The sequence below is a fragment of the Octopus bimaculoides genome, chromosome 2, assembly GCF_001194135.2.
Source record: "Octopus bimaculoides isolate UCB-OBI-ISO-001 chromosome 2, ASM119413v2, whole genome shotgun sequence".
In the NCBI taxonomy this organism is placed as follows: domain Eukaryota; kingdom Metazoa; phylum Mollusca; class Cephalopoda; order Octopoda; family Octopodidae; genus Octopus; species Octopus bimaculoides.
This window is the reverse complement of record NC_068982.1, coordinates 45,095,140-45,116,144: the sequence shown is the minus strand read 5'-3', so window position 1 is coordinate 45,116,144 and position 21,005 is coordinate 45,095,140. Positions and strand designations below refer to the sequence as shown.

The following is a 21,005-nucleotide window of genomic DNA, read 5'->3' as shown; positions in this document are numbered from 1 at the left end:
AACATCTGCCACATACAAAAACTAACTTCCTAGTTAACCTGCCTTTGATATTGCTGCACCTCTTATGTGTCCATAGCTTGCACCGGGTACATCTTATAGAGTTACTACCTACTCCTTTTCTACATACTGAGCAGGGCCATCTGCCTGAAGGGGTTTGTGTTTTATCTACCTTCTTACTTATTAGGATTTTGGTTTTAGTTAGGTTGACTCTAAGGCCTTTCGATTCTAGTCCCTGCTTCCACACCTGAAACTTCTCCTCTAGTTCTGATAGTGACTCTGCAATTAGTGCAAGGTCATCAGCATAGAGGAGCTCCCAGGGGCAACCTGTCTTGAACTACTCTGTGATCGCCTGGAGGACTATGATACGCACACACACACACACACACACACACACACACACACACTCTCACAAAGGTGCAGGTGTGGCTGTGTGGTTAAGAAGTTTAATCCCCAACCACATGGTTATGAGTTCAGTCCCACTGTGTGGTACCTTGGGCAAATGACTTTTGCTATATTCCTAAGCTTACCAAAGCCTTGTGAGTGGATTTGGTAGATGGAAACTGAAAGAATCCTGTCATACATGTATGTGCATGTTTGTGTGTGTGTATGCACATCTCTGTATGTGTGCATATGCACGTCTCTGTGTATGTGCACATGCACCTGACTGTAGAAAATAATCTACCTCATCAAATTTGTCTGACCCATGCAAGCATAGAAAATTGGGAAAAAAAAATGATGACAGAAAGTCATTAGGAATAACTTGTGCACTGTGTTGTAACCTGTGTTGCATTATGAGTGTAATGTCTGTCACTGTAATATTACCTGAAGACAGAACAGCAATATTTTATATATATATATGATTAAATATGTATGTGTATGTGAGCAATGTAACTACATGTATGTCGTTGGCAATTTCCATCTTTGGACTTTTCCCTTTCTCCTTTCCGATGATAAGCTATGTTCGAAACATCAAACTCTCTCCTTTCATTGAACGTCAAGCTAATACATTTCTTGTGCATGTCCTCACATTCGCTTTTGTTGTTTTTTATTCATTTACTTGAATTGTTTGTTTATTTGAATTTGCTATATATTTATATATTTAGACTTGTCACTTGAAAATTTTTAAGCTGAGGAGAAATAAAAAGTTGTGATGCTCATGATACTGTTAACAAATTTAGTTTGTTATATATTTTAGAATACATACGTATGGGTGACCAGTACGTTCCAGTTCAAGGAGGATCAAATCATAATAATTATGCCAATGTAGAACTTATTTTGGACATTGCTAAACGGACACAGGTGCAAGTAAGTAGTAAATTATTTGGATATGTGTTTGGTTTGGATCTTTGATCAGGTGTATTGGTTTGGCTAATGCATTTTGAGAGTGTTTTATGGTGCTGGGGGATTGAATATCAGTATGTCCAATACCATCCTCTGTTATATGGGCAGTGTGGTACAGTGAGTAGGAGAGAACCACTGCAGTTTTTAGTTCTCTCCTGAACCGGAGAGAAATAAGGCTTGCAGTGGATCTCTCCTGCTCAAAGTGGATATGTGTATTTATGGGTTGACCAAAGCCTTGTGAGTAGATTTAGTAGATGGAAACTGAAAGAAGTCCTTTGTTTGTTTGTTTGTTTGTGTGTGTGTGTGTGTGTGAGAGATGTTGTAGATGAGTGTCAATATCATACAAGTAGTGTAAAGTGTAATTGATTTGGTGGGAAGTTTGCTTCCTGACCACATGGTTCTGGGTTCAGTCCCTGTGTGTAGCACCTTGGGCAAATATCTTCTATAGCTTTGAGCTGACCAAAGCCTTGTGAATGGATTTGGTAGATGGAAACTAGAAGAATCCCATTGTATATGTGTATATATGTATCTCTGTGTGTGCCTTTGTGTCTGTTTGTCTTCTACCACTGCCTGACAACCAATGCTGGTGTGCTTACGTTTCAGTAACTTAGCAGTTCGGCAAAAAAGAGACCAATAGAATATGTACCAGGCTTTAAAATAAATAACAAGTACTGGGGTTGATTCATTTGGCTAAATATTTTTCAAGGTGGTGCCCCAGTATGGCTGCAGTCATTAGTAAAGGATATCTGGAAATGGGGAAATATTATAGTGCTTAGAAACAGATGAGGCTTGGTGACAGGAAGAGCATCTGGTTGTAGAAAATTTTTTCTTCAATAAACTGTCCAACCTGCACAAGTATGGAAAAGTGGGTGTTAAAACAATGACATTGATTATGATGATGATTATTGTGTATGTGTGAGTGAGTGGTTATTTTTTTAGAGAGAAATGATAGTTTTTTTAAAAAAATACTTGTAATTTTTCTTATTGTTGTAATGAGTAATTTTTTTTTATTATATTGTAATTTCTTACCTCTTTATTGTTAATTTTCAGGCAGTTTGGGCTGGTTGGGGCCATGCTTCAGAAAATCCTCGACTTCCAGAGCTACTTCATAAACACGGAATAACATTCATTGGTAAATATCTCTGAGATTTTCGATAGAATCATTAAAGAAATTTAATCACTGTTAGCTATATTGCCTCATTTATATAGAGAAAGATATTCTCTTTCTCTCTCTTGCACTCTCACACTTTTGCTCTCTTCCATACTCTCTATTGCTCTCTTCGACATTCTCTTTCTCCCCCCTCTTTTGCTCTGACTTGGTAACCATATATCTCCTCTTCAGCGAGACATTTGTTTCTGTCCCTCTGTCACACTCTTGGCACAAGGCCACCTTCTCCAGTACCACCACCACTACAAAGGATCTTTACTTGCAAGTTACTTGGTAACCTCACCAGTGCTAATACTATGTATAAAGCATCCAGTCCACACTGTAAAGTGATTGGCATTAGGAAGGGTACCCAGCCGTAAAAACTAATCTGAAACTGACTTCACCGATGCTGGTACCATGTAAAAAGCACTCAGTCCACTTAAGGCTATAGTAGAAGACACTTGTCCTTAGTGGAACTGTACCTGAAAATATGTGATTGGGAAGCAAATTTCCTAACCACACAACTTTGTCTGCTCCTGTTATATAAAATGATATACTGCTGTTTGATACTTCTATTTTAAATCTCAAAATTATTTATAATGATTCTCTTCAGCATGGGTAATTTGGTGTGAATGACATATATTTGGTACTTCACAGTTGTGGTTTTAATCTTAATGATCTTGATGAAATAAAAAATACAAGAAAAAGTTACTGAAGTCATTCTGAATTGACTTCAATATCTTTTAAAATAGGCCTTATGTGTTAATAAAGAAAGTTATTTTTTGATTGGATTATTTCTCAAAAGTTAGGTAATGTGCTAGTGACTGTAATTAATTTTATGCATGAAGAAAGTAATTAAAGTATACCAGTGATTTTTATTTCGTATTAATTTCGCAAGATATTCAAATGGTTATTTTATATTCTTTTGGATGCTAAACAATAAATTGTTTATTACAGGACCACCAGAAGGGGCCATGTGGGCCCTTGGAGATAAGATAGCATCAACCATTGTGGCACAGACTGCTGGTGTTCCCACTCTCCCTTGGAGTGGAACAGGTAAATTTATTTAATTGCATTTCTTAATTTTTCATTGCAAATGAAATAGATTTTTATAGATTTAAGAAGAAAATAAACTTAATATTTTCTCATACTAGAACAGCGAGCTGGCAGAATTGTTAGCATGCCAGGCAAAATGCTTATCAGCATTTCATCCATCTTTATCTTCTAAGCACAAATTTTGCTGAGGTTGACTTCACATTTCATCCTTCTGGGGTTGATAAAATAAGTACCAGTTGAGCACTGTGGTCAATGTAATTGACTTGTTTCCTCCCTCAAAATTTCTGACCTTGTGCCAAAATTCGAAACCAATATTTTCTCATACTAGTTCCTTATTTAAGACTATAATGAAGTTAGTGCTGATTAAGAAACTATCTGGATATGGCCTATAGGAAGTTCCTAACTAAACGCTAATATAACTTAATGAAATAAGATTAACATGAATATCAGTAATTGATGACGTGAATCTAAGTATTAGCAAGCATAGTTTTTGTGATGTAGCTTTGATTTTTCAGTTGTATGTACTGTTTTGGGGAGAATGAATGTCAGACTTCCATGTTTTCTGTTACAAATAAATTTGAGGCTTCTAATAGAATTAAATGAACCAAAATGATTGATATGGCTACTGCTGCGAATCTCAGCTTTGCAAGCATTTAACTTGTTAGATATATATCAAATTTTGTAGCATACTAGTCAAATTTTCCTGATCCAAATTTACTGCTAAAAAAAGTAGGTTGACTTACATGCCAAGACAACTTTGGAGGACCAAAAATTTCATGTGAAATGCAGCAGAATTTAGAAAGATAGTGATGATGTTTGAATGTTTATACTACATGTTTACAGTATTTACTATGTCAGTTTTATGCCAGAAAATATAATAATAGTAAAGAACTTAATTGTATACAGTGCTCAGGTGCAGTACAATTCATCTGAAAAAGTAACCAAAACTTCATGATTAGTACTATGTACTATTCATGCAGTTTTGGTTACTTTTATGCACAGGAAGTGGACATTGAATAAGTCTTTTTTGCACAAGAAGTGAACATTGAATAAGTCTTAAAAAAAAAACAGAGTTGGAGTCATTAGGTGTACAGCTGGTTAATTTTTGGTATAATTTTTTATAGCATGAAATGTTTCTACCTTCATTGGAAAAGATTGTAACAGAAAAATGCATTGGAGACTGGGCACTTTATGTTTTATAAATAACTTGAGTGTTCAGATTACTCTGTCAAATGTAATGCACATTTATTTATATTGTTTTGAATTAACCATGCATTACCTCATAGCTTTGAGATTTCAATGAGGTGACTGTTTGTTTTTAGTATGTTAATGTAGGGTAGGTATGAGAGGTAGTTTGAATATAAAACAGGTAGAATATTTGGGCCAGATATAACCAGTTTAAATGCTAAAGAGTTAAATCTTTTACAAAAGTTTTATTTTATTTATTTTTTTTTTTAATTATAATTAGTTATAAACACAATGTTCAGAAACATTTGTTAGAATATACAATTTTTGTTAATTTTTTTTTTTTTTGCTGCATTGATTGCTAAATAATGGTGAAAGTATGTATATTAAATTTTAAAATTAAAAACCAAAAACTGTTCTTTTTATAGGTTTAAGTCTAAAGAAGAGTGATATAGAACTAAATAAGGGCCAAACACAAATGGTACCTAAAGACCTATATAATAAAGGATGCATTCAGAATGTGGATGAGGCCTTACAAGTGGCTTACAAGATTGGTTTTCCTGTCATGATCAAGGCATCAGAAGGTGGGGGTGGACGTGGTATCAGAAAAGCAAATAATGCTGATGATTTTCTAAATTTATTCAGACAGGTTAGTATAATTATTTGTTTAAAAAAAAAGGGAAAAAAACTTTTGGTGGCATGATTTTTACATCAAAATTTTCATGTTAGAAATAGGTAGGAATGTTTACATTGGAACAAACATGAGGTGGTGATGGTGGTAGTGGTGGTGATCACGAATGCTCTGTAGCAGCACCTGAAGGGACACAACTTGAGTACAGTCATTTAGCTCTTCAACAGCAATTTACACACGAGTATAAACCAACCATTCAACCATAAATAGGAGTGCAATCTGGCCCCTCATGAGGGCTTAACACATTGGCTATATTAACTATTTAACTCTCTTACCATGACAATCAGATATATCCACTCAAAATTTCATTATCTTTAACTGTGAAAAGCAGTTTTATATACTTGTTTATCTTTTGCATTGAAATGACATGTTTGAAATTTTTTTCCTTGAGATATGTCAAAAATTTATTGAGGCAACATGACTTTTAGAAAATACCAATTCCATTTTTTGGTAGATATTTAATATTATCATTAGAATAACTATGAAATTTAATTTTGTAGTGAAAGGGTTAACATTTACAGTTCCTCAACATTATAACTATATAATCTAATTAATAGTTAAAAAAAAAGGTCATAAAATTTTGGATTTGTTGAAAATATTTCATATGAGATGTATTCACCTTTATAAAATCTGTTAGACAGTATTCCTAATTAAAAGAGTTTAATTCCAAATAGGACTGAATGAGTACGTAAATCTAGAAAACATTCTTATTAGATGTATTATTTTTCCATGTATTGTAAAAAGTTTTTTCTCACTCTTAAGTAGGATTAAAATAAACTGCAACAATGATATAAGCTGCCATTTTAAATGTAATTTTTATCCAAATATATCACAAATATAACGAGATTGAATAAAAAAAAAATTTTTATTTTTAGGTACAAAGTGAAGTGCCTGGCTCACCAATATTTGTCATGAAACTTGCAATGGCTGCTCGTCATCTTGAGGTTCAGATATTAGCTGACAACTATGGCAATGCAATCTCTCTGTTTGGCAGAGACTGTTCAATTCAAAGGCGTCATCAAAAAATCATTGAAGAAGCACCTGTTGTTGTTGCAAAGCCAGAAACATTTGAAGAAATGGAAAAGGCAGGTGTAATTTTTCCTTCACAAAATATATTTTACTTTTGTATAAATGATATTTCTTTTTCAAAAGAGTTCTGTTTGAGAATGATTTCTATTCCATATTGATTAACGTTGAACTGCATTATATTGGTTTCAAATTTTGGCACAAGGCCAGGAATTTTGGGGAGGGGTTAAGTTGATACATCAACCCCAGTACTCGACTGTTACTCATTTTATTGACCCTGAACGGATGAAAGTTCAAGTTGACCTCTGTGGAATTCGAACTCAGAACTTAAAATGCTCCTAGTTATTTTGCCCAGCCTACTAATGATTCTGCCAGCTTGCTGTCTTTGAACTGCTTTATATTGAACTGGAAACACAGGAGTTTTTCAGGAAGTGTATTGCAGTAAAGCTGTTTTTTTTTCTCTTTGTCATAACAATGTTTAGTAACAATTCCTGTCAGCTAACAGTATTGAAGTGTGTGATCGTGATGTTTCAGTAAAATAGATTCCTCAGAGAAACCATCTATTTGAAAAACTATAGTTAAGTTAGTGTTAATATATTAACACAGTGAGCTTTAAAAATCCATTTAGAAGTTTTCGTGCAATGTAGAAAAGGCAATTTTAATCAATGAACTATAATTATTTTAACAACTCTGGCAAGTACAGAAAGCAGCTTTGGATATGTTTCAGTCTTATGAAACCTCTTCAGTGAAACAGACATCTGAGGTGATTCTTTAACCATATTATTCAAGTAAACGATATCAAACTGTAGCAAATGTATGCCTATTTTGTGCAGTATCAAATCTTCAATGCAATAAAATTTACTTATAATTAACATTTGTTTCCAGGCTGCTGTGACATTAGCAAAAATGGTTGGTTATGTGAGTGCAGGAACAGTGGAATACCTATATTGTGAAGATGACTCATTCTACTTTCTTGAATTAAATCCACGGTTACAAGTGGAACATCCATGTACAGAGATGATTGCAGATGTTAACCTTCCCGCCGCCCAATTGCAGGTAAAACAATATCTCAAACATATTGCAGTTCCTGTTTCTTTCTCTTGATTATTCTTAATTCTATTCATTTGCAGTGGAGGCGCAATGGCCCAGTTGTTAGGGCAGCGGACTCGTGGTCATAGGATCGCGGTTTTGATTCCCAGACCGGGCGTTGTGAGTGTTTATTGAGCGAAAACACCTAAAACTCCATGAGGCTCTGGCAGGGGATGGTGGTGAACCCTGCTGTACTCTTCCACCACAACTTTCTCTCACTCTTACTTCCTGTTTCTGTTGTGCCTGTAATTCAAAGGGTTAGCCTTGTCACACTGTGTCACACTGAATATCCCCGAGAACTACGTTAAGGGTACACGTGTCTGTGGAGTGCTCAGCCACTTGCACGTTAATTTCACGAGCAGGCTGTTCTGTTGATCGGATCAACTGGAACCCTAGACGTCGTAAGTGACGGAGTGCCAACAACAACAACATTCATTTGCAGATGTTTTTAGTCACTGTTGAAATTAAAATTTTATAGAATACTTATACAACACAATATAGACATTTATCGATAAATCTCAAGTTTTTATTTTTTAATACAACTAAATCTCTTATTGATTGCATTTGTTTGAAACACGAAAGTATATAGGCCACCCTTTAACTCTCGTTCTTCATTCGTTATATTCATGCCACTCACCTGTTTCCTATCTCTAATCATTGTGGTTAGGCACGTAGCTTAGTGGTTAAGATATTCAGCTTAGGATTGTAAGGTTGTGAGTTTGATTCCTGGCTGTGTATTGTGTCCTTGAGCAAGACACTTTATTTCACATTGCTCCAATGCACTCAGATGGCAAAAATATCCTTCAAAACTACATTATGAGTATGTGGTATCTGTGACATGCTCAGCCACTTGTACATTAATTTCATGAGAGGCTGTTCTATTGATGGGATCGATTAGAACCCTCATCATTGTAACTGACAGAGTGCCAGTTATCTCTTACCATTGCTCATTCTCCCATACACTCTTCTAACCTCTACCCATTCACATCTGTCACTAATAGATACATTGTTCTGACAAACTCACTGGCTAATCATGACACCAGTGCTGGTTCAGGCACTGTTACTCTATCTGTTGCTGGTGGGGAAATGAGTTGCTGCTATCTCTAGCAGTCAAGTGTCCATCATTGACAAGACCAAGGAAGATTGAAATCACATGATCTGGTGGTCTCGGCGCTGGAGTTGGTAGGGATTTATCTCCCTGCTAGTGATATAAACAAGAGTGCAATTTGCACCAAAAGCCATGTGAGTCTCTCTTATGGTATCAACTGCAGTATAGTTTGTTCTAACAGAACATCTACTTGTAAGTGGGAAGATAAATATTACCTCTTGGTATTAATACTGCTTTTGTTGGTAATATATAATCTAGTAGTTTCTTTTATCTCAGTTATGTTGATTTCTCTACACAATTAGATATGATAAGTTAAGAGAAACATTGTACCGGCATACTTCAATGTGTCATCTTTTTTGACTTTACATCATTTTTTATTTTTAAGAAATTAATGAAAAGAAAAATAAACCTCAACTTTAGTTTATCCAGTTTTATGTCAGTCACAGCAAGCATATTTAAAGGCATAAGAATTTTGACAAACCCTCCCCACCTAAAAACCAACACTGAATTGAGAAAAATCAAATGGAATATATGTGAGAATATGTGCAAACCAATTATTAAGATATGTCTTAGAACTAATTACCAATGTATGTTGAGGTATCTCTGCATTGATTCATGTTTCCATTTACTTTTTCCTATGTCAGAGCATTAATTCTTTGAGAAATTTTCAGATTGCAATGGGAATTCCGTTGTACAGAATCAAAGACATACGTCTGTTGTATGGAGAAGATCCTGCAGGTGACCAAATCATTCCATTTGATGATTTGAAAATTAAACCACAACCACGGGGTCATGTTATTGCTGCAAGAATCACCAGTGAAAATCCAGAAGAGGTAAAGCAAACCATATATATATATATATATGCATTCTCTCCTACATATGTATGTGTTTATACGTTTACACTTATACAGTGAATAAATATATGCAGACCATATTTTCCAGTGTACAAGGTGAGTTTCTCATATCAAAATTTACAGCCAAAAAAAGTCGGTCAACTTATACACCAAGACAACTTTGGAGGACTGAAAATTCCATGTGAAACATGACAGGATTTGGAAAGATAATGATAGTGTTTGAATGTTTACACTATATACTAAATAGACTTGTATGCTGGAAAATATGATTAAAATATGATTAAAATCCATACATGCTTATGTGTACATATTCCCCTATCTACACAACAATCAAACTTAAAACTGGAAAGCACTGAAATATGAATAACTGATGTGTTGAAGTTTACTTACTAAAAATTATTAAAAATAAATTTAACAGAACAGAAATTACTCATTTTAGATCATTCATGTTCAAGAAGTATATAAAAAAAACCTTCTATAAATAATAATCTTTATTATTCCCTTTTTCTTATGTTATTATTAATACAATTATTGTACTTTTTCTCTGGAAATCATTTTTCTGTTATGTATGAGATTTACTCTCACATTGTTTTCACAATGTCTGTTCCCTTTCAGGGCTTTAAACCCAGCTCAGGCACTGTTCAGGAGTTGAACTTCCGCAGCAGCAAGAATGTCTGGGGTTACTTTAGTGTTGTAGCATCTGGAGGTCTCCATGAATTTGCTGATTCCCAATTTGGTCATTGTTTTTCATGGGGAGAATGCCGGGAGGATGCACGAGAGTAAGTTTTGAGGAATTGTTTGTTTTTTTTTTCAGTAATTTTTTTTTTTATCATTTCCATGTTTCAGTCATAGAGCTGAAGTCATGCTGGAGCATTGCTTTGAAGGATTTAGTTGAACAAATCGACCCTAGTACATTTTTAAAGCGTGCTACTTATTCTATCAATCCCTTTTTCTGAACCACTAGGCTATGGAGACACAAACAAGCCAATGTCACTTATCAAGCACAATGACACATACATACACATATGTATATAAACAACAGGCTTCCACACAGTTTCTGTTTGTCAAATTCACTCACAAGACATTGATCTTTCTGAGACTATAGTAGAAGACACTTGCCCAAGGTGCTATGCAGTGGGACTGAATCTGAAACAATGTAGTTACAAAGTGAGCTTCTTAACTATGCCTGTTTAATGAACTTGTTTGAAGGGCCTTATATAATTTCCTTCTTGCTACATATTAATATATCTTAAATGTTTCCTTTAACTTTATCATTTTGAAATTATGTTTTATTAATTTTTGATGGTGCTATTTAAAAAAAATCCAGTACACTTTGTAAAGTGGTTGGTGTTAGGAAGAGCATCCAGCTGTAGAAATCAAACCATATGGTTACTGCATGTGTATTAATTTCTTATTTTCTTTAAGAAATATGGTTGTGGCGTTGAATGAATTATCTATCCGTGGTGATTTCCGTACCACTGTAGAATACCTTACTCGCCTCTTGGAAACTGAAGATTTTCAAATGAATGTCTTAACTACTGGTTGGCTTGATAAGTTGATCGCTACAAAGTTTCAGGTATGCTTTTGAATAGTAACTCTTTTATGTCTTATTTTATTTATTTCTACTTGAAAATATTAACTTCAATACTTACAGTATTTGATAGCATAAAATACACACTTCAATATAAGTGGTGTATATTCAAGAAAAACGGTTTTTAGTGCATTAAAATATGTAATATAGGCCCAACTTTGCATACAAGACCCAAGGTGATTTTTTGACACATTTCTTTGAAAAATGAGTGTCTTATATACCATAAAATATAGTAATTTTGTAATTTATTCTTGTGCATTAAGTTTAAAATCTTGTCAAAACCAAAGAGGAAAAGGCTTTTATAGCTAAAATTTCTCTTCATTGTTGTCATTTAACATCCATTGTCCATGCTGGCATGAGTTGGATGGTTTGACCAGAGCTAGCAAGCTGGAGAGCTGCATCAGGTTCCAGTCTGATTTGGTATGGTTTCTGTTGTTGGATGCCTTTCCTAACGCCAACCACTTTACAGAATGTACTGCGTGCTTTTACATGGTACCATATGAGCGCTTAAAAAAATGGAAAACAAGCACTTTTCATAATGATTCAATTATTCTAAATTATCTTCTGAACTTTATTAAAACAAACATCACCACACCTGATGACAGAGTATATAGAAGAATACATACTGATAATACTAATAATAACAGATCTATGTCACACATGACATCTGTTCACAATCTTAAAGCATGGATTTATTAATTAGCTTTATTGTAAAAGACTTGCTAAAATGTGACGAACTGCATGGTCTTTGCTATACTGTGCTACAGAATATATTTATAGATTTTAGCCAACTCTGTATGTAATAGACAGATGTGGAAGTCTAAAGGTTAACTTACACTGTTACATTCCAAAATAGGAGCTGCTTTATTGCATAAGTCTTACTGTCAAGAGTGTATAGAAAGAAGCATGGTGAAATGTTTTGAATATTGCTAGATTTGTTGCTTTCTAAAAACTTCTAGCTTCATATGCTGTAATCTATTACAATTTGATATTACTTTCCTTGTGTTAGGTGTTGAGCTGGCAGAATCATTAGCGCATCAGGCAAAATGCTTAGCAGTATTTTGTCTATCTTTATGTTCTGAGTTCAAAAGCTGCTGAGGTTGACTTTGCCTTTCATTCTTTCAAGGATGATAAAATAAGTACCATTTGAGGACAGGGGTTGATTTAATTGACTTATCCACCACCCTGAACTTCCTGGCCTTGTGTCAAAAATTGAAACCAATATTACTGTACTTGTGCACACTTATTAAATAACATTTTATTTTATTCATTTCTAGGCTGAAAAACCTGATATAATTCTTGGTGTCATCAGTGGATCTCTCCATCTTGCTGATCATACAATATTCACTTGTTTCCAGAACTTTCAAAATGCTTTAGAAAGGTCTGATTACCTTAATTATTTTATTTCATATGCTTTAAAACAAATATTAGATATCACATTTTATAATTAATTAGAGGTGCACCAAATAGTGTTGAATGAAATATAGTAATGTACAGTTATATTTAAACCTGTTCTTGTACATTGGACTCAGAAAATTTGTTGCACAAATTGTCTTGAGAAAAAAATTACATAAACATGTTAAATATAATTGTACATAACTGTATATTTTAGAATGTTTTATATTTCTTGGTTTTCTTATTACGATCTATTCTGGCGCACAAGTTGACATAGAATATATTGTAAATATGTTGTGTAACCATTCAAACATCGTCACTATCTTTTCAAATCCTGCTGCATTCCATATGGAATTTTTGGTCCTCTAATGCTGTCTTGATGTATAAGCTTACCTACCTTTCTTTTATTGTAAATTTTGATCTGCAAATTTCAAATTGTGTTCCTGAAAATAGTGTTTATGTTGTTAAAACCTGAACTGTTGCCATTAGTATACATCATTCGATTCATATATTTAATCAAAGTCAACATATAATTATTTTCATAAATCCCACTTTTAGAAATATTGATTATTGCAGGAGAATTAATCTCCTTCTTGCCTGCTTTTGCTCATTTCTTCATGATATTAAGTTACTTTGTACTGCCTTTTATATTATTTTATTACTGATATTTATGTTGCAAATATCACATTTGTATCAGATTGATGCATATACCCTATCAACATCTCTTTCTTATTTGTTGGCAAGTTTAGGGTGCAAAGAAAACACTTCAGACCACTTGCATACTGAGGCAATTTGCCTCTGGTTTAGTGAAATTGCCATTAACATCTTTGTTATTATTTTTTTGCCACTGTATTATCATACAGGTTTTAATGACAAAGTTTTGACGTATCCAATATATGTGCTACTAATTCATCAGTTGTTTACATGTGTTGTTATTGAGAAAATTTAGAGACTGAAATTTTTCTTTCTCTATAGTCAGTGGTTGAAAGTTTATGATGAAGTTAGTATAGAACACAGTTCGTTAAGTTCAAAAGTCATTGTGTTGAACGCTTTTTCTAGTTTGCTCAACTGAACAAAGGAAGGTTTTACTCCTACTTTACTGTTCAATGGTTTGCAATAGAAAAGACATTCAGCTGCAAAAGCAATTGTTTCAATGAAATGATCATCCTAACCATACAAGACTAAATAAATGAATGTAAAACAGTATAATGACCTATTTTATTCCTCTCATTCTCACACATGCACGCATGCATGTATGCATGCACGCACACACACACACACACAAACACACACACTGTCTCTCTCTTTCTCTTTTCTTCTCTCTCTTCTCTCCTCTGTCTCTCATCTCTTTCAGAATTTTGAAAATTAAAAAAATTAACGATTTTTTTTTTTTGCAGATGTTAGTAGCTAAAGTTTTCCTTGCTTTTCTTTTTTTCAGAGGCCAGATATTTCCTGCAAATTCTCTGAAAAATAAAGTGGATGTCGAGTTCATTTACGATGGTGTGAAATATGTTACGACAGTAAGGAACTGCTTTAGATTTGTTTATGTTAATATTATTTTTATCAACTGCTGAGTTTGACTTTACCTTTCATCCATTTGGGGTTGATACAATAAGTACCAGTTGAGTGCTGGGGGTCAATGTATGTAATCAACTTACTCCTTCCCCCGAAGTTGTCGGCCTTGTGCCAGAATTTGAAACCAATATTATTTCATTGACCCAAGGGTGGTGAACTGACAGAGTTGTTAGCATAGTGGACAAAATGCTTAGCAGCATTTATTTCAGCTCTGTCCATTCTGAGTTCAAATGTGGCCAAAGTCAGTTTTATCTTTTATCCTTTTAGAGTCAATGAAATAGGTTCTAGTCAACCACTGGGGTCGATGTAATCAAATAGACCCTCCTCTAAAAATTTCAGACCTTGTTCATTATAATAGAAGATAAGAAGAATTATTTTGTCACCCTAATGGACATATGTTTCAAAGCAAGTGGGATTTCATCATCATCATCATCATTATTATTATCATCATCCCCTTTAACATCCATTTTTCCATGCTGGCATGGGTTGGACAATTTGACCAGAGGTTTGCAAGTAGGTGAGCTGCACCAGGTTCCACTCTGATTTGGCTTGATATCTATGGCTGGATGCTCTTCCTAATGCCAGCCACTTTTCGATGTGTACTGGGTGCTTTTAATGTGGCATTGACATGAAATTTGTTTAAAGCAAAGCACTAGCAAGTAACTAATGCCAAATTCTTTTGGTATGGTTTTTACCTTTCACTTATTATTTGTTATTTTGTAAGTTTAGTTGTATGCAAAATACATTTACTCGTATACACACTGATCTATAGAATCAAACATTCTAAGGTTCTGGCAATGAGTAGTCTTTCAGTTTAACATCTCATTCATTTTGTGTGTATATGTTTGTGTGTCTGTATGTATGTCATGTACCTTAAAAATGGCCTTAAAAATCCTGTCTTGATAATTCACCCTTCTCTCACACCGTCTAAATCATGTTACCATGGAGGAAACTGATATTAAATGAAACAGATGAACAGTAGACATACAATAAGATTCTGAACAGGTTCTGTTTAACCAAATACCACTAAAGCAGAAAACACTTGCCCAATATGTTGCACAGTGGGCAATATATTACTGAAACCACATGGTCCTTAAATGAATTGCTGAACAATAAGTTTTGTAGGAAGCCCCATTTTTAGTTCTGATTAACAATACTATTTGTTCAAATTCAATTTAAATTATGCACTTAAAAACAATGTTTTTAGCAGTAATTTTATTTATTCTTTAATTTCTTTTTAATATTGGGGAAGTGTCTTCTATAGCCTCGAGCCAACTAAAGCCTTGTGAGTGTGGATCTGGTAGCTGGAAACTGAAGGAAGCTCATTTATGTCTATGTGTGTGTGCCTTTGTATCTGTGTTTTTCTTCCACCATCACTTGACAACCAGTGTTGATGTGTATATGTCTCCGTAATGTAGCGGTTTGGCAAAAGAGACGATAGAATAAATCCAAAAAAGAAATAAGTGGTGCTGTTGGTTCATTCAACTAAAAATTCATGCCCTGGCATGGTTATACTCTAGTAACTGAATCAAATAAAAAATAAATATGTGATTTTTTTGTTTTTGTATGATAGGTTGTGAGGACAGGACTGGCAAGTTACTTTGTTCTAATGAATGGCTCCTACATGGATATTGAAGCTCATCGGTAAGTAAAAAAAAAAAAAAAAAAAAAAAAAAAAAAAAAAAATGGGGGTGATTTCTGATAGGAACCAATTCAATTTTGCTTTCATTTCTTTCTTTGCTAGTTAGGAATAAAAACTATTATACAATTATTTTCCTGATTTTATTTTCAGTCTGACCGATGGTGGGTTATTGCTATCAGTAGGTGGATCCAGTTATACCACTTACATGAAGGAAGAAGTTGATAGCTACAGAGTTACCATCGGCAATAAAACTTGTGTCTTTCTGAAAGAAAATGACCCCACTGTACTCAGGTAACTATTATATTTTAACATGAACATTGTATTATTTTATGATTAACTACAATACAATAGACATAAAACTCCCTGGTTAACTTTTTGGTGTTTAGATAATTGTGTCAAATATAAAGCTTATTTATTCACATTGTTTTGAATTAATCATGCATTATCTCATAGCTTCAAAATTTCAATGATGTGATTGTTTATTTTTAGAATGACATTGTAGGGTAGGTGTGAGAGGCTGGATCTGGCCAGTTTGAACATACAACAGGTAGAATATTTGGCCAGATATGGCTGGTTTAAATGCTAAAGGGTTAAGATGATACAGGGATGTTGAATTACACACTTGCTTAAATCAGTCATTATTTTGTATGACTGATTCTCTACAAGTATACCATTTATATAACTTATTTTATCCACCTGGTTTCTGAGAACCTTAGATATGTAGTTCTGCACCCTAAAATATTATGGCTTTAAGAGCAAGTCTCATTATTTGTGTAATGGATATAAAGTTGTTGAAAAATTATTGTAATATCTTGCATTTCTTTTGCTTCATTGAATTAAATTGTACCAGAAGACAAGAAAATAGAACACGTTTTAAATTGTCATATTACACTGATTTGCAACTGTTCGAGAGGAACCATAAGCCACATCGATATTATCAGTTTTGGAGGACCTGCAAAGCTTTTGGGTTCAGCCTCTTTCTTTGAACAGATTAAAAAAACAAACAAACAAAAAATAGTATGATAGATTTGCGGTCTGGTCCTAAATGACACTAAAACATTTGTATATCTCATGTACTAGGATATTGGGTTGTTTCAAAGAGTTTCATCAGTTACCTCTGTCCCTTGTGTCTACTAAAATCAAGATTACAAAGTCTATTACAATAAACCTTTCTACTATAAGCACAAGGCCTGAAATTTTGTGGGGACAGGGTGAGTCAATTACATCAATTCCCAGTGCTCAACTGCTACTTATTTTACTGACAGGCCATACAAAAATAAATACACATCATTGTTCTTGTTTGTCTTTGTTTTACATTGTTTTACTATACCAGCATTGCTTCTTGCAGTCATTGTTATCTTTTATCATCTTCTATTAGTTCCAGTTCTGGCAGAATCATTAGCTTAGCGACATTTCATCTGTGTTTATGTTCTGAATTCAAATTTCACTGAGGTTATACAATAAGTACCAGTTGAACAATGGGGTTGATGTAATTGACTTAACCCCTCTCCTGACCTCACTGGTCATTGTGTCAAAATTTGAAACCGATATTAGGTTATATTGGATAAAGGAAAATTTTGAAAACCTATGATAAGTGTTTGATTCACTTGTAATCTTAAGTTATAGTAAATAAAAGATATTAGTGACTTATTTTTTTACTGATAGCTTTGTTGTGATTTGATTATATAGTTGTGTCTTTCTTATTTGTTTGTTTGTTTCTTTCTTTCTTTCTTCCTTTCTTCATTCCTTTTTCTTTTTGTCCCCTCTCTCTCTCCCTCCCCCTTTTCACTCCTCACTGTTGTACATACATATGTATGTATTTTAACTATTAATTTTCAATGATAATTTTATTTCTTTTAGATCCCCATCTGCTGGAAAACTACTTTCATATAAAGTAGAAGACGGAGGACATCTTTTCAGTGGGGAGCCGTATGCTGAAATGGAAGTTATGAAAATGAATCTTACTCTTAAAGTTCCAGAAAGTGGTTGGTAAGTCAATTTATCCTTCTAATTAATTATCTTTTATCTCTTACTTGTTTCAGTCATTGGACTGATGTTGAGGTTTTACATATTATGATTGATATTTTGTTGTTTATTTCCAGCATTTATTATAAAAAACGCCCTGGAGCTCTACTTGAGCCTGGTGTAACTATTGCTACCTTAGATTTAGATGACCCAAGTAGAACACAACAGGTAAAATTTTCTTTTTATTTACACCTTCAGTTTTAATTATATATATTTTTTCTTTTGTTTGAAATTTTCCTAATTGTAATTTTAAACGATTTGTTTTTGTAGGCGGAACTTTATGATGGTAGCTTACCATACAACAGAAATCAATCAACTAGTGGTAACAAGCTGCATCAAGTGTTTACAAGTATCAAAGCTGAACTGGAGAACATTTTAGCAGGCTATGTCTTACCAAGTCCATATTTTAGTGAACGCCTCAAGGAATCTGTCCAAACACTAATGAAATGTTTGCGAGACCCTAATCTGCCTTTGCTTGAACTTCAGGTAAAGAAAATATTTTAATATTTACTATAAAATGTGGACGGAATTAACAATTGATTTGCAAATAAATTCAAGGTGTAATTGTCTTAGCTAAGATCTCTATAGAGTGAAATGGCTCCATAGTGAACCCTATTGTTTAATCATTCAAAATATTTTCTTTTTCTCATAGCATATATCCCAAATGCATTCTTTTTTTTTTTTCTATTTGCTGGAACTAGTGAAAAGGTGCTCATGGCCTTTCTTGCCCTCTTGGACTAGTGAGATTGATGCAATAATGTTCCTCTTAAACTTTTGTACATCAACACTTTCATGAGAGTTTTGCACAAAAGGGGTGATGATATTTAGGGAAGGAAGGACTGGGTATACTGATTAATGCAGGGCCTCGAGGTGAGACTCAACGAGGGTGATGAGAGGAGGAGAGATAAGCAGGATTGCAATGTGCCAGTGACACATAAAAAGCACCCAATACACTTAGTGGAATGATTGGCATTAGGAAGGGCATCTGGCCATAAGGTCCAAGCCAAAACAGACTGGAACCTGATGCAGCTCTCTGGCTCACCAGCTCTAGTAAAACTGTCTAACCCATGCAAGCATGGAAAACAAATGTTAAATGATACTTGATTGTAGAACCTGATAGACATTAATGTTCATTATAAAATAAATATATGTTAAAACTGAAATACTGAATATGAAGTTTGATTCAGCCCTCCATTTCTTCTTTATTCTTCAAACACTTAAGAATGCAATATATATCTTCTCTAGTTTTTATCAATGACAACTATTACTATTTTACAATAATCAAGGTTTATAAAATTACAAAATAGAGATCAATTACCAGCTCTCTTCATTATATATTATAACAAAACAAAACCCAGTCTAATTTTTCTGAAGAATTACTAAAACAAGTGCAAGTTTATAGATTGATATATATATTTTTCTTTTTGTAGGACCTCATTTCTATGAGTGCTGGAAGAGTGGCACCACATGTAGAAAAGTCAATTCGTAAATTAATAACATCATATGCTAAAAATATAACATCAGTTCTCTCCCAGTTTCCAAGTCAAGATGTGAGTACATACAGTTGAAACATTTTCTCAAATTTTGTATACTTTCCTTGGGTTTATTTTTTATCATTCAATGTATAATATTTTATTTTATCAGTTTGTATAATACGTTTCAAAAGCAGAGGATAATAGACCATAGTTTTAGAAAAAAAATGTCCTTAATTTGGTTTCTGCATTATACATGAGTATGTAATTTTCACAAATAAATATGGTACACTAGAAACCACTTGAGTTTTTAGGAAATGGAAAACATCAGCAGAATTAAGTTCTCTATAAATCCTCTTCAAAATGAAGTAAAGCAGAGCAGGATCCACTCCTTCTTTGATGAGACTCATTAAAAACTAATCATTTTAGGAGGATTAACAATGAAATAAAATAAATATTGTATAAAATAAACATTGTCTTTATTAGTTGCCATATAAAGTTAGCTCAAGAAACATCAGAATATATGAGAAAATCTTGAAGTTCAACTGAAGCTAACTTGTCTCATGTCACCTTTATCTTATGACCCTAACCTTAACCCTAATTTTGCTGTGATTTTGTGGAATATTTTATCCAATATAATGATCGTTATATACTTTCCAAATGTCATGTATTTTTTAATTAGTAATGTTAATTAATTTCAATTACCAGATTGCTCATGTGATTGACAGTCATGCAGCCACACTAAACCGACGAGCTGAAAGAGAGGTGTTTTTTATGACCACCCAAGGAATTGTGCAGCTTGTGCAGAGGTTTGTATTAAAAAAAATATCAACACAGATGTTAATATTTTGTGCGAAAAAAAAAATTCATCCTCATTGTTTAATGTCTGTCTTTTATGTATACGAAAAATAAAATGTATAAATTATATGTGAGTGATATCTTCTTCCTTCATGAAGGCTAATATTTATTTTAATCATTGCAGATATCGAAATGGTATCCGAGGCCACATGAAATCAGTTGTTCGTGATCTTTTGAAATGTTATGTTCAAGTTGAAGCTCAGTTTCAGCATGGTAATTGCTATGTTTTGGCATTGATTTCAAATTAAATAATATTTTTTCTACTTTTAACCTTTTCGCATTTAAATGAGCCATATCCAGCCAAAATATTCTACTTGTTTTATGTTCACACTGGCCATATCTGGCCTCTCACAACAACCCTGCAATATAATTTTAAAAATTAATAGTTACCTCATCAAAATCTCAAAGTTACAGGATATTGCAGGATTAATTCAAAACATTGTGAAGAAATAAGCATTACTTTCAACAGAACAATGTGATTGCTAAAGGGTTAAAGTATATTTAATTTATATATGTACAGGCATGGCTGTATGTGTATGTGAGTGCCATTGTTATACAAGTGGTATCATTCATTTCTGGTCAGCCTGGGGCTAGACTCCTGCCTAAGATGTCACACAGGTGGACTGAACCTAAAACCATGTTGATGAGAAGCAAACTTCTTGACACAACCATGGCTGTTCCTGTCTATATATATATATATATATATATATATATGCGTGCGTGAAAAAGTGCCACACCCTAACAGTTGAGGGAACCCGTGGAAGAGGTAGGCCCAGGAAGACCTAGGCTGAGGTGGTGAGGCAAGACCTTCGTACATTGGGCCTCACCGAGGCGATGACTACTGACCGAGACTTTTGGAAATGTGCTGTGCGTGAGAAGACCCGGCAAGCCAAGTAAGATCGTTGCCAGTGCCCCTGGACTGGTTCTTGTGCGGGTGGCACATGAGATGC

General features: G+C 33.9%; 1 protein-coding gene across 3 annotated transcripts in view; it reads left to right on the top strand.

The window, feature by feature from the left end:
* The window catches only part of LOC106879448 (acetyl-CoA carboxylase), a 125,827-nt gene that overhangs the window by 48,230 nt on the left and 56,592 nt on the right, over positions 1-21,005 (top strand). For all 3 annotated transcript variants that reach the window (XM_014929017.2, XM_014929008.2, XM_014929024.2), the window contains 19 exons: positions 1,196-1,305; positions 2,392-2,473; positions 3,446-3,544; positions 5,158-5,378; positions 6,296-6,505; positions 7,332-7,502; positions 9,315-9,476; positions 10,113-10,276; positions 10,923-11,073; positions 12,366-12,469; positions 13,922-14,003; positions 15,632-15,702; positions 15,851-15,991; positions 17,561-17,689; positions 17,803-17,893; positions 17,996-18,211; positions 19,156-19,275; positions 19,906-20,006; positions 20,180-20,268. In XM_014929017.2, coding sequence (XP_014784503.1) covers positions 1,196-1,305; positions 2,392-2,473; positions 3,446-3,544; positions 5,158-5,378; positions 6,296-6,505; positions 7,332-7,502; positions 9,315-9,476; positions 10,113-10,276; positions 10,923-11,073; positions 12,366-12,469; positions 13,922-14,003; positions 15,632-15,702; positions 15,851-15,991; positions 17,561-17,689; positions 17,803-17,893; positions 17,996-18,211; positions 19,156-19,275; positions 19,906-20,006; positions 20,180-20,268 — 2,514 coding nt within the window. The remainder of the gene's footprint in view (positions 1-1,195; positions 1,306-2,391; positions 2,474-3,445; positions 3,545-5,157; positions 5,379-6,295; positions 6,506-7,331; positions 7,503-9,314; positions 9,477-10,112; positions 10,277-10,922; positions 11,074-12,365; positions 12,470-13,921; positions 14,004-15,631; positions 15,703-15,850; positions 15,992-17,560; positions 17,690-17,802; positions 17,894-17,995; positions 18,212-19,155; positions 19,276-19,905; positions 20,007-20,179; positions 20,269-21,005) is intronic.